At 49.8% G+C, this 14028-nt stretch overlaps 1 protein-coding gene across 1 annotated transcript in view; it reads right to left on the bottom strand.

The window, feature by feature from the left end:
* The window catches only part of Tead1 (TEA domain transcription factor 1), a 225281-nt gene that overhangs the window by 31737 nt on the left and 179516 nt on the right, over positions 1–14028 (bottom strand). Inside the window, 5 exon segments of the mRNA XM_051149248.1 lie at positions 8512–8636; positions 10357–10418; positions 11399–11445; positions 12764–12898; positions 13668–13679. Coding sequence (XP_051005205.1) covers positions 8512–8636; positions 10357–10418; positions 11399–11445; positions 12764–12898; positions 13668–13679 — 381 coding nt within the window.

The raw sequence follows: 14028 nt of genomic DNA, 5'->3' as shown, positions 1-14028 counted from the left end.
TAGCTTCCAGATGGATGCCTGATTCCATATGTCCTGTGCTGCCTATGGAGACCATAGGGGAATGACGCCATAGGGCCTGGGCCCTGGAGTCAGCTGAGACCTGGGACTGGAGTCCATCCACTTCCTAGAACTTTCTGGGCTGGGGCTTTCAGCCCTCAACCAGAGCAGCCTCCTTTCTAAATTCCTGCCCTGCATGACTGCCAGAGGATTCAGAGAACATATGGAAGCCAGGCTTAGTGGTGCACACCTTTTAATCCCAGTACTCGGGAGGTAGAGGCAGGCGGATCGCTGTGAGTTCGAGGCCAGCCTGGTCTACAAAGTGAGTCCAGGACAACCAAGGCTACACAGAGAAACCCTGTCCAAAAAACAAACAAACAAACAAACAAAACAAAAAAGAAAAAAAGAAAAAGAAAGAAAGAAAGAAAGAATAAGAAAAAGAAAAAGAATCTGATGTATTCCGTAACTGTGACAGCTCTCTTCTTGGGCTGAGACACTCTGAAAGCAGTGCATCCCTCAGATGGGAACAAAAGGCAAAGACTGAAAACAGAACCGGTGAGTGCCAGTTCCAGACTCACGGAGTGATTCCCACTGTCGTGAACTACCGTCACCACTGGAGTTGAGGTGTGTTTGTGACGGGGCCTCTGCATTTCCCCTAGGCTAGCCGATTCCACTGGAGGCTCCTTAGGAGGAAGCACAAACGCTCTGTCCTCAAAGGAGATGGAACGGCCGTGGAGGTGCCCAGCAGAGCTCCCAATAGCTCACTGTTTTCTCCTCCCCTCTCTTCCTCACCTCTTTCCTTTCCCCATAGGACTGATAGTCTATCTTGTTTAGAGACTTTCTGATGTGGCTGTTCCCATCTCTGTGTCCTGGGATAAGGCCTGAGAGCTGCACTGCACCATGTGACCTGAAGATGGCGATCTTTCCCTAAACGTCTCAAAAATTCCAAGTATTTGAAGAACCGAGTAAAACCTTGAAAAATGAGTGCTGTCAAACAATACCAAGAGAAAAATTATAATCCATTTAGGAATTTAAAGAAACCCAGACAAATAGCTCGTGCCGAAGTATCCTAATGTCTAAGCTAATTCAGAACGGTGGCATTTGCTTCCTGTCACGCTCCAGCCTGGCCTGTCTGTCCCAGCACCCGCACAGGGTGGCCCGGGCAGTCTTTCCATGGCAGGAACAGGGAATGGGTGTGGAGTCAAGCCAAGAAAGTGAACAGAAGATTCAACCAGGAGAGGCTGGGGGATTGCCTGGGGGTAAGGTGAGCCAAGAGTCTCTTCCCAAGCACTGCAAGCTGCAGATCTCCCTTGTACTTCCAGGATGTTATACCAGGATGCCTTCTTCCGGCTTCCTCTTTCCATGCAGAGCAGCTGAGAACATGCAAGGGCTGAGTGCAGGGCGGCCCCTGGGAAGCCGAGCAGGAGGGAAGCTGACCCGCCAAGGAGAGCAGATGGAGTCTGGCTGGGCCTCTGTGAAATGCCTATAAAACCTGCATTTCCAGATGCTTTCAATTGCCTTCTCCCCAAAGGCTAATGAAGAAAGAGGGTGAGTTCCCAGAGCATATAAACCACCCAGCAGACAGGCTGTAGCCATGGGAAGCTGTGTGCTGGGTGGGGGGACAACTTAGCATCATTCAAAATAGCAGGAGGCAAGGGGAGGGACTGTACCAATCACTTAGAGTCCTGGGTGCCACCCCAACTCTCAGGGCCTCTGCAGGAAGACCACATGGGTTGGGCCAACCATCAGATCAAGTTGTTGCACCCCTCCAAGGCCTGGAGCCTCAAACGAACTTTGGGATCATGTAGTCTTAAGTGTGTTAAGGATGGTAAGAACGCACAGGTAGGAATGTGCTATGTGTGAGCTGTGTGACCTGTAGCTTATTATTCGCTTTTCTGGGCTGTGTCATCTGAACACAGGGATGACACACCTGTCTGGGTCATCTCTAGGGGTCAACGTGAAGGTCAAGTGAAAGGGAGAGCTGCTAAGGAATCTGTAGAGATCTGCCCAGGCAGTCACACCCCTCACTGAGACACAGGAACTGCCCTAGGAGCCCCGGAAGCTTCCCAGCTGACACTCCAGGCCAGAGGGAAGAATGCTTCGCACTCTAGAATCTAAACTCTCCTCCCAGCCCACACCTCACCCTCAGCCCCACCCCCCCCCCACAAAGGTCCCAAGTGCTGAGTCCCTATCACTTGTTCTCATGACATTTCCCGAACTAGCAATCCTCGGAGCTGTGGTCTGACAAAGGAATTGTACTGGATCTGGGAATTTAAGCTTTTGAAAGGAGCCATAAAGATAAGAAAATTAAATCATCTTAGGGCTATGTTGGCCCAACCACTTTACTGGAAGAAATCAGGTTATCTGGGGGCCCATCTGTGGAACACCAACGAGAGGCCATGGTCTCCCGCAGCCGGCTTTAGGCAAGGAGAGCTGCTGACTCACACTGCAGCCCAGGGTCCCAAGCTCTAGAGTCTTGCAGCAGCAGCCAGGCACTGCAGGACCCCTAGCCTAGGCCACCCTTCAGCCCTTCTTCCACGTGAGTCCTCTACATGCCCACTGGAGAACTCACTATCCATCTTGGTCCTCTTTCTCTCCCAACTCGAGGGACATGTCATCCTCTCACTGAAAGGCGCTGTGTGGGAGTGACAGGGAGGTGGGAGGGCACTCGTCCACCCAGAGACCTCCCTAGATATTAGTAGCTTATTGCTTGGGCAACTTTCCCTAAAATGCTTCAAGCTTTTGATTTGAAGTTCAACAGCCAAGCCTCCCATTGTCTATGAACTGCTTCCAACGCCACGGAAGCTCTCTGAGGCCAGGGCCCCAAACCAACGCCAGCATACTGTTTAGTTGGAGGATGACAAGAAACTGCACGAGGCGCTTCCTCTGCTACTCTTTGGCTCTTCTGCATCCCATCAGCACGCTCGGCCATTCCAGGTACCTGCTGCCTCTCGCAGCTGGCCAATCCCCAAAGCTTTGTCCTCACTGCCCACCATCTGGCCCTGTTTCCCATCCTATCTTTTTTGTTGTTGTTGTTTTTGTTTTTTTTTTCTCGAGACAGGGTTTCTCTGTGTAGCCTTGGCCATCCTGGACTCACTTTGTAGACCAGGCTGGCCTCCAACTCACAGCGATCCGCCTGCCTCTGCCTCCCAAGTGCTGGGATTAAAGGCGTGCGCCACCACACCCAGCTCCCATCCTATCATTTTTAAGACTGGCTCAAATAACATTTGGCACTGGCTGACTTGCCTAAAGACAGCACCAAAATGTAGCTAAGACAGTCAGCTACCCAGACACCCTGCCATGTTCACATCGAAGCCTGGAAACGGAGGCTCACACTGCTGATTAGAAGCCAGGGAACCCTATCTTTGTATGAGATACAGATGTCATCAGAGAGAGGCAGGAGAGCTCAGGTGAGGGCAGTCTTTGCTTTTCTGGCTTTCACGGAATGCTGAACTGTTTAAAAAAGGTGGGGGAGAGACACCCTGAATGCTGGTCCAGGTCTCCATCCACTGCCAGGGGCCTTTCTCCTGGAGAGCGCACACCCTGAAGGCACAACGCTGCTGTTGTGGCTAAGTAAGCTCTCATGATGACCACCGTGCAGGCATACACAAAGAAAGCTCAGGAGGGTCTAGCCTGGTCAAGTGTGCTCCAGCACCGCATCAGAGAGCTTGACCATGTGTCACCTGCTCTCCCAGTGTCCCGTTCTGTAATACAACTCTCAACCTAAGCAACCCTGCACATCCTCCTTTCCTGTTCACTCCGCCACTCAGACCACAGTGGACGGGAAACACGGACCCTGCCACCGGGGAAAGAATGACAGGGAGGTGGTGTGCTGTGCGTGAGTAGAGGGGCAACACACCACTGAAGGAACCTTCCTTGTTCCAGGAGTGGGTTGGGGACAGGGGCTGAGGACCCTCCCAGGCTTTATCCGGCACGCACAGGATACCACACACAGCTTCCTACTGAGAAATTTTGTGTATACAAGGAAGCAGCTGCCCAGCTCCCACCCCCCCCAGACAGCCCCCCACTGCCCCATTCCAGGACTGGCCCTTTAAATTGCCTGCCCCATCAGGAGCTTGCACCTCACACTTTAAGCCCTTTGATACACAACACTGAAACGGTGTTAGAAAGTGTATTTTCAAAGCACTCTCAAATACTTCTAAAACAGCCTTTGTTTTTTTAGGTTCTTCTTTCTTTTCTTCACCCTCTGCTGTTTTTCTCTTAGCTTCTAGTGGAGCCAAAGGTAACAGAGGGACTGCCTTGCTGGTTTTCCACCAACATAAACAACCACCAACTTGGGGCTGTGCTGCCATCTGCCACACAGGGGACCTGGCGCCAGCAGGGGGCGTGCACCCACCTAGTATTCTTCCATTAGCGCCTCACAGCCTTGGGCCATGAACATAGACTATTCTCAGACATAAATGGACCAGACAGCCTTTTGGTCACAATCTCAGGACTCAGAGTCATCTGACCCGGATATGAATCCCATTTCAAGTATCAGTTGGCAGTCTAACGTTAGACAAAACTACTTGAGAAGAATTAAATAAGCCAACGAATAGTGCTGGCACATAGGAAAGGTTTAAGAAGCACTGGCCATAACTGCTACTGGAACTAACACTGTCCGTATGACAGCGGCAAAAATGAGAAGTCCTTAGTGATGACAAGTGGCATGTGGTGAGCCAGCAGGGTCTCAAGAAAGGCGGGTACTGAGTGTGCAGTCCTGGGCCAGGGAGGCAAGCTAGGTCGCAGGCTCTTAGGCAGCTACACAATCATGATAGAGAAGCCAGGGTTCAAAGCTGCCTATGAGACACAATCCCCTTCAAGCCTATTATTCAGGGAGACGTAGTGACCTACTTCAGCCTCGAGCTACAGAGGACTGTGTACTGTGCCTGGCCGCTTCGTTTCTTTTTTGCTCTCGCTGCCTGAAAGTCCTCCTACTGAGAAAACCCTTTAAGTCTTGTTTTACTTCAATTATGTGTGCCTGTGTGTCTGAGTTTAGGGATGCGCACAAGCACAGGTGCCCACCGACCCCTGGTGAGCTCCTGATGTGTCCTCCGAAAGAGCAGGAAGCACTCTTGAGCCCAGAACCTTGTCCCTGCTGCGGGTACATGGCCACCTCAGGATTTCAATGAGCCTACACTGGCAGCAAAGGAACAGAAGAGACCCACCTGCGTGCTGCATGGAGTAAACATCTAGAGGCTCCAACCACAACATTTAATTTGGTTAAGGTCCTTGAATTATTGGCCGCTTTGCTGGTTTCCTTATCAAATTAATGTTTAATGGTTTCATGTTAAATTGTAACTAAGTATTTCTGAATGCTTTTAAACATACTAGCTGGGTATTTGAAATGACCTTAACGGTTCTTTCTTAGAACCAAAGTACAAAAGGGTTCGAGGCCAGCCTGGTCTACAAGGCTAGTCTAGGACAGCCAGGGCTACACAGAGAAACCCTGTCTCAAAAATAACAAAAAAAGAAAGGAAGGAAGGAAGGAAGGAAGGAAGGAAGGCCTGCAGAAGCCACAGAAAGTATCAAGAGCCAAAGAAACCATCCACATGTTTTAAATTTCTCAGCCTAATCTTAATTCTGAAGGAGCACTCAGGCCTGTCAGCGACAGCACAGGGCGTTTGCCTAGTGATGTCACTGCAAAGGGTGTAGCTTGAGACGTTGCTAGATGCTTCAAATAATTTTGTTAATTCCCCTTCACTTCCAGGAATCAATTCCCACGTTTCTCCTCCAGTACAGGAAGCATGCTTTGAGCCTCGTGTTTCCTCTGAAGCCAGAGATGCTCACTGCCCAGCCCTCGACACAGGCTGGCTTGCAATTAGTTCATTATGGACCCAACGATGACTGTAAACTCCTGAATGGCCCGTCTCTACTTCCCAGAGGCTGGGATTATCAGGACACATGTCATGTTCAGGCTACATGGCGCTGGTAATCAAACCCAGGGCTCCACGCACGTTAGGTAAGCACTCTCCCCACTGAGCCAGCCCCCATAATTCATCTATATACATTTAGCTGCAAAATGGGTCTTCTTTTGCCATCTCTCCAGGCCCCAAAATGGGTGGTCTAAGAAATAATGTGAGACTAGGTAACACAAATTTTTGATTTTAGTTGGTTAAATCTGTTATTATTAAAAGTCATATCTCAAGTCAGAAACATCAAGATACATTAGAAAGTATTTTCATTGTCTGAAACTATACTTTCTCACTCCTGAGATGCTGTACAAGTCCAGGGTCTTGCCCATACTAAATAAGCCCTCTCCCACTGAGCTTTGAAACTAGAGACAAGTAACTTATTTTGAAAAAAGATCTGAGTTTTCATTAGGTTTCTATGCGTATGCATCTTTGAGTGCACATGCCTTTGGAGGCCAGAAGAGGGCGTCAGAGTTCTTGAAGCTGGAGTTGCAGGTGGAAGAGTTCTCTGCAGGAGCAGTACATGAAGAAGAGCAAGCAATTTTCAACTGTGAGGAAAGACAATTATTCTATGTTGGTACTTAGAGGCCTCTGGCACAGTATATTTAGTTGGCCCTCCGGGTACTTCCTTTTAATTCAGTTTGGGACCTCAGTCTATGGCATGGTGCCATCTGCATTCCCTGAACAGTGAAGTATAGGACTAATCAACAAGTAATCTATGATTTAAAGTATAGAGAAGTGTGTGTGCAGGCTACAAAGGAATTGAGCATTTGAAGCTTCTGGAATTTTGTGCTCACACTGAGGACCATGGTCAAGAATTCTGATGTGTGTTATATTAGGTATATTTCAAACATCAGCAATAGGGTACAACAGGAGAGACTGGCTCATCTAGGGCCTATTGGAGACCACACAGGCAGTTCAGGCATCCTTCGGGTGTGACTTACAGCAGTGATGAGAGGACACACCAGGAGAAGGTGTAGACAGGTTTGCTAACTGTATACCTTATTTAAGTCACCAAATGTGCCTAGCCTCAGTTTCCTCCTCTGCAAAGTTGGGAAAACAGAGCCTACCCAAAGGTGCACTATGGGGACAGAACGACTGAATCAGTGGCAAAGCAAACAGGAGATACAAGGGGGAGGTCAGGCCAGCCTCCGAGGACGCCATCTTCTGTTATCAAAATGCCACCAACTGTGTGGATCAGGCCAGCAGGCCGTTCTTCCTGGACAGCCGCTAGCCGTGGAGAAGAGCAGACAGCTTCATCCTTCCTCTGGTCTCCAGGGGTTCAGTTACTGTTACCCACTTTCCTACAAAGCCCTATATTCTGCCAGCCCTCAGAGGGGCAGGTGTATATCAGAGCCACCCCTCGCCCATGACCCTTGGTGTACTTTGATATCACGGGATACAGTGCCTCTGCTTCGGATACCTCTGCGCTCAGCTAAGCAGAAGCTTGGAAGGTCACCCCGAATGCTCAGGATACTGTCTCCTTACGACAGACTGTGTGCTCACCTCTGTCCCTCTGCCTCTCTTCCTCTGACCCCCACTCTGTCCTCCATGGTCTTTCTCACTATGTATCCCTGGCTGGCCTAGAAATCACTGCAGAGACCAGGCTGGCCTCAAATTAGCAGAGGTCCACCCGCCTCTGGGTGTGCTGCCATGCCGAAGCTCTGATTCTTTCACTTGATAATGGATAACAGCAAGACTCGCAGTGAACCTTAGACCCACATACCCAGTGTGGCCCCGGAAGAGGTCAGCGCCTGGAGATGCAGAGTGTGGAAAGGACTTGGTGAGGATCCCAAACACCAACTCATGACTGCCTCAACTGCTGCCTGGGGCTCACCCACACACAGATGCAACCCTCACACTCACAGCCAAGGAGTGGGCGTGAACAAAGGGTACAAGGCTTATGGGGTGGGGAAGAAGGGAGGCTCGCATATGCATGGGATGATGCGTACAAGATGGAGTGGGCGGGGAAGGAAAAGAAGAAAATGACAAACAGAGTCCAGATGCCTAGGTTTCTGGTATTTACAACACGGCAAGGCATTGCAGTCTACAGTAGCTATCAGAGCACTGCCATTACTTCTGAAGTTTGTTTGTTTGTTTTTTTTAATGGAGTAGGGGGACAACTTAGAAATATCGGATACTGTGACAACTGTTCAGCCCTTAGTGTTTTAGGATGAATTCTTTAACCCAGCAGACATTAGCTATAAGACTGAAGAAGTCCCTAATCCAGGGTCCTCATTGATCTAACAGTACCCAAATACTTTACATCGTATCAACCACACAAGAAGGCTCAGTAAGTGCTACCTGCTGTTACACTTTATGAAACACAACCTTGGTGAGGGCCTGCCGTCCAGCCAAGGTACTCCCTGGAGCTTGTGGTCCACGCAGCAAAAAAACACCCACCTCTCAAGCTGGAGCTATCTGCCAACAGCATCCTTTTCCCTGGGGAAGGAGGGCTGCCTGGCTGTCCCACATCTGTTTTTTACACAGGACGTTTCACACAGGTACAAGGAGGGAGTCAGCAAGGGACAGACCACAGGGTGAATGAACGAGCAGGCATGAAAGCGCGTCCTGCTAGCCACACCGCTCTGGGCATACTCACTGAGTCTGGGTCTCTCTGCTGTTCGAGGAAAGCCGAAAATTCCACCAGGCGAAGCTTGGTTGTGCCAATGGAGCGGCCCTGCCAGGCGGGGACCGAGGGAGCTGGGGCTGATGCAGGCTCAAACCCTGAAATAAGAATTGTTTAAAAAATAAAATTGTCATCTTTACACAACTCCACATGCACCCCACCTCTCCACCCCAATGGGGAAGGATTCTGAACATAGAGGACCTGGAAGGCAAGGGCAAGTCCCTGCACTAGTGGCACTCTGGCAGGTGACACTCTGGCTGGGGCTTTTACAGACAGTGGCCAGCTAAGCAGACTGCCTGAAGCCAGCTTCTGCTAAGGGTAAAGGGCTGTGGCAGGAGGACACTGTGATGGCTAATGTCCACTGTCAGCTTGGGGAAATCCAGAATCACCTAGGTCAACACCTATAAAGGTTTAAGTGAAGAAGAGAGCCCCTCCCAGCTTGTGCACAGCACCACCCCACAGCTGGGGGCCTGAACAATACAAGGGGGGAGGGGGAGCGAGAGTATCAGCTTCCTGACAGTGGATATAAGGTGACCCGCTGCCTCAACTGCTGCCACCATGACGTCACTGCCACAAAGGACTATACCCTATACCCTTAAACTATGAATACAAATAAGCCATTTCTCTTCAGTTGTTTGTACAGATATTTTGTCACAGCAACTGATAGAGACAGCTAATCCTGAGTGAAGGGAACCAGCTCGGGGAGCAGGTGAGAATGGCAAAGTGTCTAAGGAAACACCTGGGAAAGCATCCCGTGAAGACTACTGGCTCATCACCTGGCTCATCTTCTATCTCAAGACTGTCCTCACCAGGACTATAGAACCTCCCCTCAGGACACTCCATGGAAACAGGGCAACTTGGGACTGCACTTGTGACTAGGGACGTTGAAAGGGTAGGTCAAGGATCGTATTGCTACTCCACGAGGTCCAGCTGAGTGATGACTCTATGTACAACTGGGTGGGAGAGCTGGTGAGAAGGGAGCCAGACTGGTCAGCCAGATTCACCGTGTCTGCTGTGACCTTCCACAGAAGGCCTTCTTTACAGGCGGGAGCCAACAGGGAACTGAAATTCACCACCTCAGAAAGCGTAAGTGATCTATGCCTGACTCAGTTCCATGATGTGGCAGCTTCTGAGGAGAGAAACCACGACTACTTCCCCTTCTAAGTGGGACCAGCGTCTTCAGTGAAAGTGGCCGGGCTTCCTGCTTCCTGACAGTCCCACAGGAAGGCTCTTGGGAGAAAGGGCTCTTTTTAAATTTAATTATTTTTCGGGTGTCTTCGAGACAGGGTCTCTCTGTGTTAACCTTAGTTGTCTCGGACTCGCTTTGTAGACCAGGCTGGCCTCGAACTCACAGCGATCTGCCTGCCTCTGCCTCCCAAGTGCTGGGATTAAAGGCGTGCGCCACCACGCCTGACTTAAACTTATTTTTATTCACTTGTTTTTATCATCTAAGTGTTCTGCCTGCATATACATATGTACAACCTGTGGGTGCCTGGTGCCTGTGGGTGAGAAAAGGGCATTGTATCCCCTGGAACTGGATTAACAGATGTTCGTCAGCCACCATGAGGGTACTGGGAAAGGGACCCAGGTCCTCGGCAGTGACAACTGGGGCTCTTAACCACTGAGCCATCTCTCCAGACTCCAGGAGCCTGATGACAGATGCCTGGGACTTTTCTCAGCTTCAAGATGCATATGACCTGCCCTTAGGGAAGGGAAGAGAGGGGGGCCGGTGGCTAAGACCAACACCCGTGTACTACCGGGACAAAAGAAGCCAGGCTGCTCCTCATTCCTCGCCCAAGAAGAAGCGGGGAGACTCACCGGGAATGGGGGCCGTGACTGCTGGCTGGATGGGGTAGGCCTGTTGCACAAAGGGCTTGACGCTGGGAACAAATGGTTGGCAAGAGTCAAAATTATGATGTAGTGATGGTTACTGCCTGAGCCAGGCCTTGGCTTTCAGTAGGACTCCCCCATCACCCTCTGTGCCTTGCTCCCCTGTCTGCAGTGGGATGCCCATTCCATGCCGAGCTACATAAATAAATTCCCTCCTTCCAAAGGAGAGGCTACTCAGCAGGCTGCTGAGGTGCAAACACCCACAACGACATGGTGGGATAAGCTGGTCCGGGGTCACCCTGGCTTCCCCACAGGGTAGCAGATACCCATGGAATGCACTTTTTAGCCCCACACAGAGCAAGGTCAGCTGGCATCACCCAGAGGCTATAAGTCAGGGTCTCCCTTTTCTAGACCACTAGACCAAATATATACAAAGAAAAATTCCATTCTACTTTATCCCCAAACTGCTCTTGGCTCTTGTTGGCTGAGCTTGCTTCGTGCACTCAAGAGGTCTCGGGGATTGTCTCGGGGACAGCCACAATGGAAAGAGGCGATGTCTTTGCTGCTCTCTCTCAAGTAAAGGAGATGTTGAGGCTGCAGCCAAAGCCACGAAGGATAAGGGACCCAATTCAACTTTCTAGCTATGTCATTGCTGATATTGCAAGTGGGAGAAAGGAATCTATACCCTTGCCAACTTTCTTTCTTTTTTTTAGACAGGGTTTCTCTGCATAGCCTTGGTGGTCCTGGACTCACTCTGCAGCCCAGGCTGGCCTCGAACTCGGAGTGATCTATCTGCTTCTGCCTCCCCGAGTGCTGGGATTAAAGGCGTGTGCCACCACAACTGGCCCCCTTGCCAACTCTCAAGGTGGGCCCCTTTCCACATCCTGGAACACGGGGACATAAGGAGGGGCAGACTGCTTGCTGTTGGACTGTCTTTTCTCCCTTAAGCCCTTGAGAGAGCATACTGCGGGAGAACTTTCCCCAGTGTCGACGGTCTAGCCTCTGCTGTCTGGGCCCTTTACAGACTTACTCTTGTGAGGATCCCGGCTGTCCTGTCTGAATCATTCCAGGCCAGAACTGGAAGGCAAGAGGCAAAGGCTTCAGGGTTATGAGTTCTCATCAAAATACAGTTTGGGGCATGTCCAAATCATAAGCCCCTGCCGAAGAGCGCCAGCCTAGCCCGGCCGCCCACCCCACCCCACCCCATCTGTGAGATCGTCTTCCTGGAGTCCAACTGTGGTCAGTACTGTGTTTGAGAACTTGGCCTACCTCTGCCCTGCTAACCCAGGAGGAGTTTCCTCTAGCCACTGTGTCCTGAAAACTCTCCTAAGGCCAAGAGGCAATGTGGAAGCACTTCAGTTTATCCCTCTACTCCAGAGGCTTCCTGCACACTTCACAGTACATAGCTCTGGAGGTCCAATAGAGCAACACTTGGACTTTGAAACCAAGAAGCCAGAGCTTGGAGAAGCAAGGACACCTTTTTTTTTTTTAAGGTTTATTTATTATGTATTATAGTGCTCTGCCTGCATGTATACATGCACAGCAGAAGAGGGTATCAGATCACATTACAGATGGTTGTGAGCCACCATGTGGTTGCTGGGAATTGAACTCAGGACCTCTGGAAGAACAGCCAGTGCTTTTAACCTTGAGCCATCTCTCCAGCCCCCAAGGACACTCATTTTTGCTGTGAGCATACCTAAGGCCTTTGGCAGAATCCTGACAGCACTACTTATCTGAATGGCCAAGCCACCTCAGTTTTGTCATCCGCAAAATGTCCATGACACTGAGACTATGGAAGATGGCTCTGGGGTGAAACTAGATGTAATAACTTCTCAGCCTTTGGGGGCTGTCAAATGAAAAATGTCAAAAAGAATATTTTGCCCTGTGGGTTTGGTTGCTGTAACATAACCCTGAGGACACAGGGATAGAGACCAAGAGCCAACTAAATGGGACACAAGAAATAAGATATTTAATTTCATGTCTTTAAATTTCACTATTTTCCTCTTCCTCTATATTTCCTTTTGTCCTCTCTTTCCTCCCTCCCCTCCTCCCTTTCTTTTTTTTTCTAGCCCCATCTCACTTCCCTATTTATCCATCCATCGTCTATCTTTTATCCTATCTGTTCATCTATCTTCTATCTCTTGTCAGTCTGTCTGCCGTCTACCTGTCCATCTATCATCTACCTTTTATTTTGTGCTATTGTGGGTTGTCCCAAGATCCTCCTGCATGATGGTCACGTGCTCTACTCCTAAGCCACACCCTCAGTCCTTTCTCATGCTAGTTACAGAGGGAGCTGCATCAAATCGCCCAGGCTGGCCTTGAACTTACTATGTAGCCCGAGCAGGCTTCCAAAGTCGCAACCCTCTTACATCAGCCTCCTGGAGTCCTAACTTACCCCCGGTGTCCCTGGGAAGGTGGGGCGTGGAATCCCAGGCAGCCCCAGCTTGTTGTGGATGGCAGTAGCTGAGACGATCTGTGCCGATGACATGGCAGCCATGTGCTGCAGGGCCTTGTCCTTGGCAGTCTGATCCTTGAGGATGACAGTGACACACTGACTTAATACAGAACACATGACTACCATGTGGATTAGACAGTACAGCCACGAGCACGAAGACTAAAATACTGAGCCACACGGGGCCATGAAAGCACACATGCACGGAGAGAAGCCATCGCGGCTGGGAGGCTGTGACTCTGGCGTTTGGAAGTGGGGGGCCACTAGTAAACAAAGCCTAGCGGCAAGGTTGGGTTTTAAACCCTGAATCCATTTTCCAACAGAGAGGAAGCCAAACAATGCCTTCATTGTTTCTACTTCCAGAGAATTCTCAATGATTTATCAGACCAGGGCTGGGGGTGACCCTGCTTTCAAATGAAAGGTGATAGAAAGGGTTACCAGCAGGGGCAGGGAGCAATTCTTGGGTGCTGGCTGTCACAGAGCCACTGGGCCAGGCCCTGCTGGAGTCATTCGAGGCTCAGGAACCCTGGCAGACATCTGTGGGGATGCAGTTCAGAAGCAGCAGACGGGCAGGGGGCAGCCAAGCAGCATGCTGTCAGGGCACATGCTATGGGTCTAAGGCTATGGTAGTTCCTTTACAATGTTTGGGGTGGGGGTGGGGAGCTGCTACAGTTTGTCCTTTCCTAAATGGATCTTATCTACAAAGCCAAGACTGGTAACATAAAGCTAGCCAAATAAAGAAAAAAAAAAAAAAAAAAAAAAGAAAGAAAGAAAAGAAAAAAAAGAAAAAGAAAGGCTGCCAAGCACAGCTAAAATACAGAATACTCAGTTCAGAGAATATACTTACCATGCTTGTTACCTGGATACAATAATAAACAGTTTGTTAAAAGGATCACATACAAAGGCAGGGGTTCTTTTCTTCTTCAGTTAAAAAACACATATGTATATAAACACAACGTTCATGTGTCATAAAAATGTATGTATGAATATGGTCATTTTTGGTTTTGCTTTAATACTTTGAGAGTATGTCATACAGATAGCTGTCCAACAACCCCCATTGACAGAAGTGACCACCCATCTCCCTGGCTGTGTGCCTATGTGGTATCCCCATTATAGATGGAGCAACAGTCAGTCAGGCCTTGTGTGCTACAGGCCCTATGGGTGGGGGGGTCTATATTCAGAACCCACAGGCCCCTGGAGCAGGAACA

The sequence above is a fragment of the Acomys russatus genome, chromosome 7 (genome assembly GCF_903995435.1).
Source record: "Acomys russatus chromosome 7, mAcoRus1.1, whole genome shotgun sequence".
NCBI lineage: Eukaryota > Metazoa > Chordata > Mammalia > Rodentia > Muridae > Acomys > Acomys russatus.
Note: the sequence above shows the minus strand (reverse complement) of the source record. Positions and strands in the feature narration are given on the sequence as shown.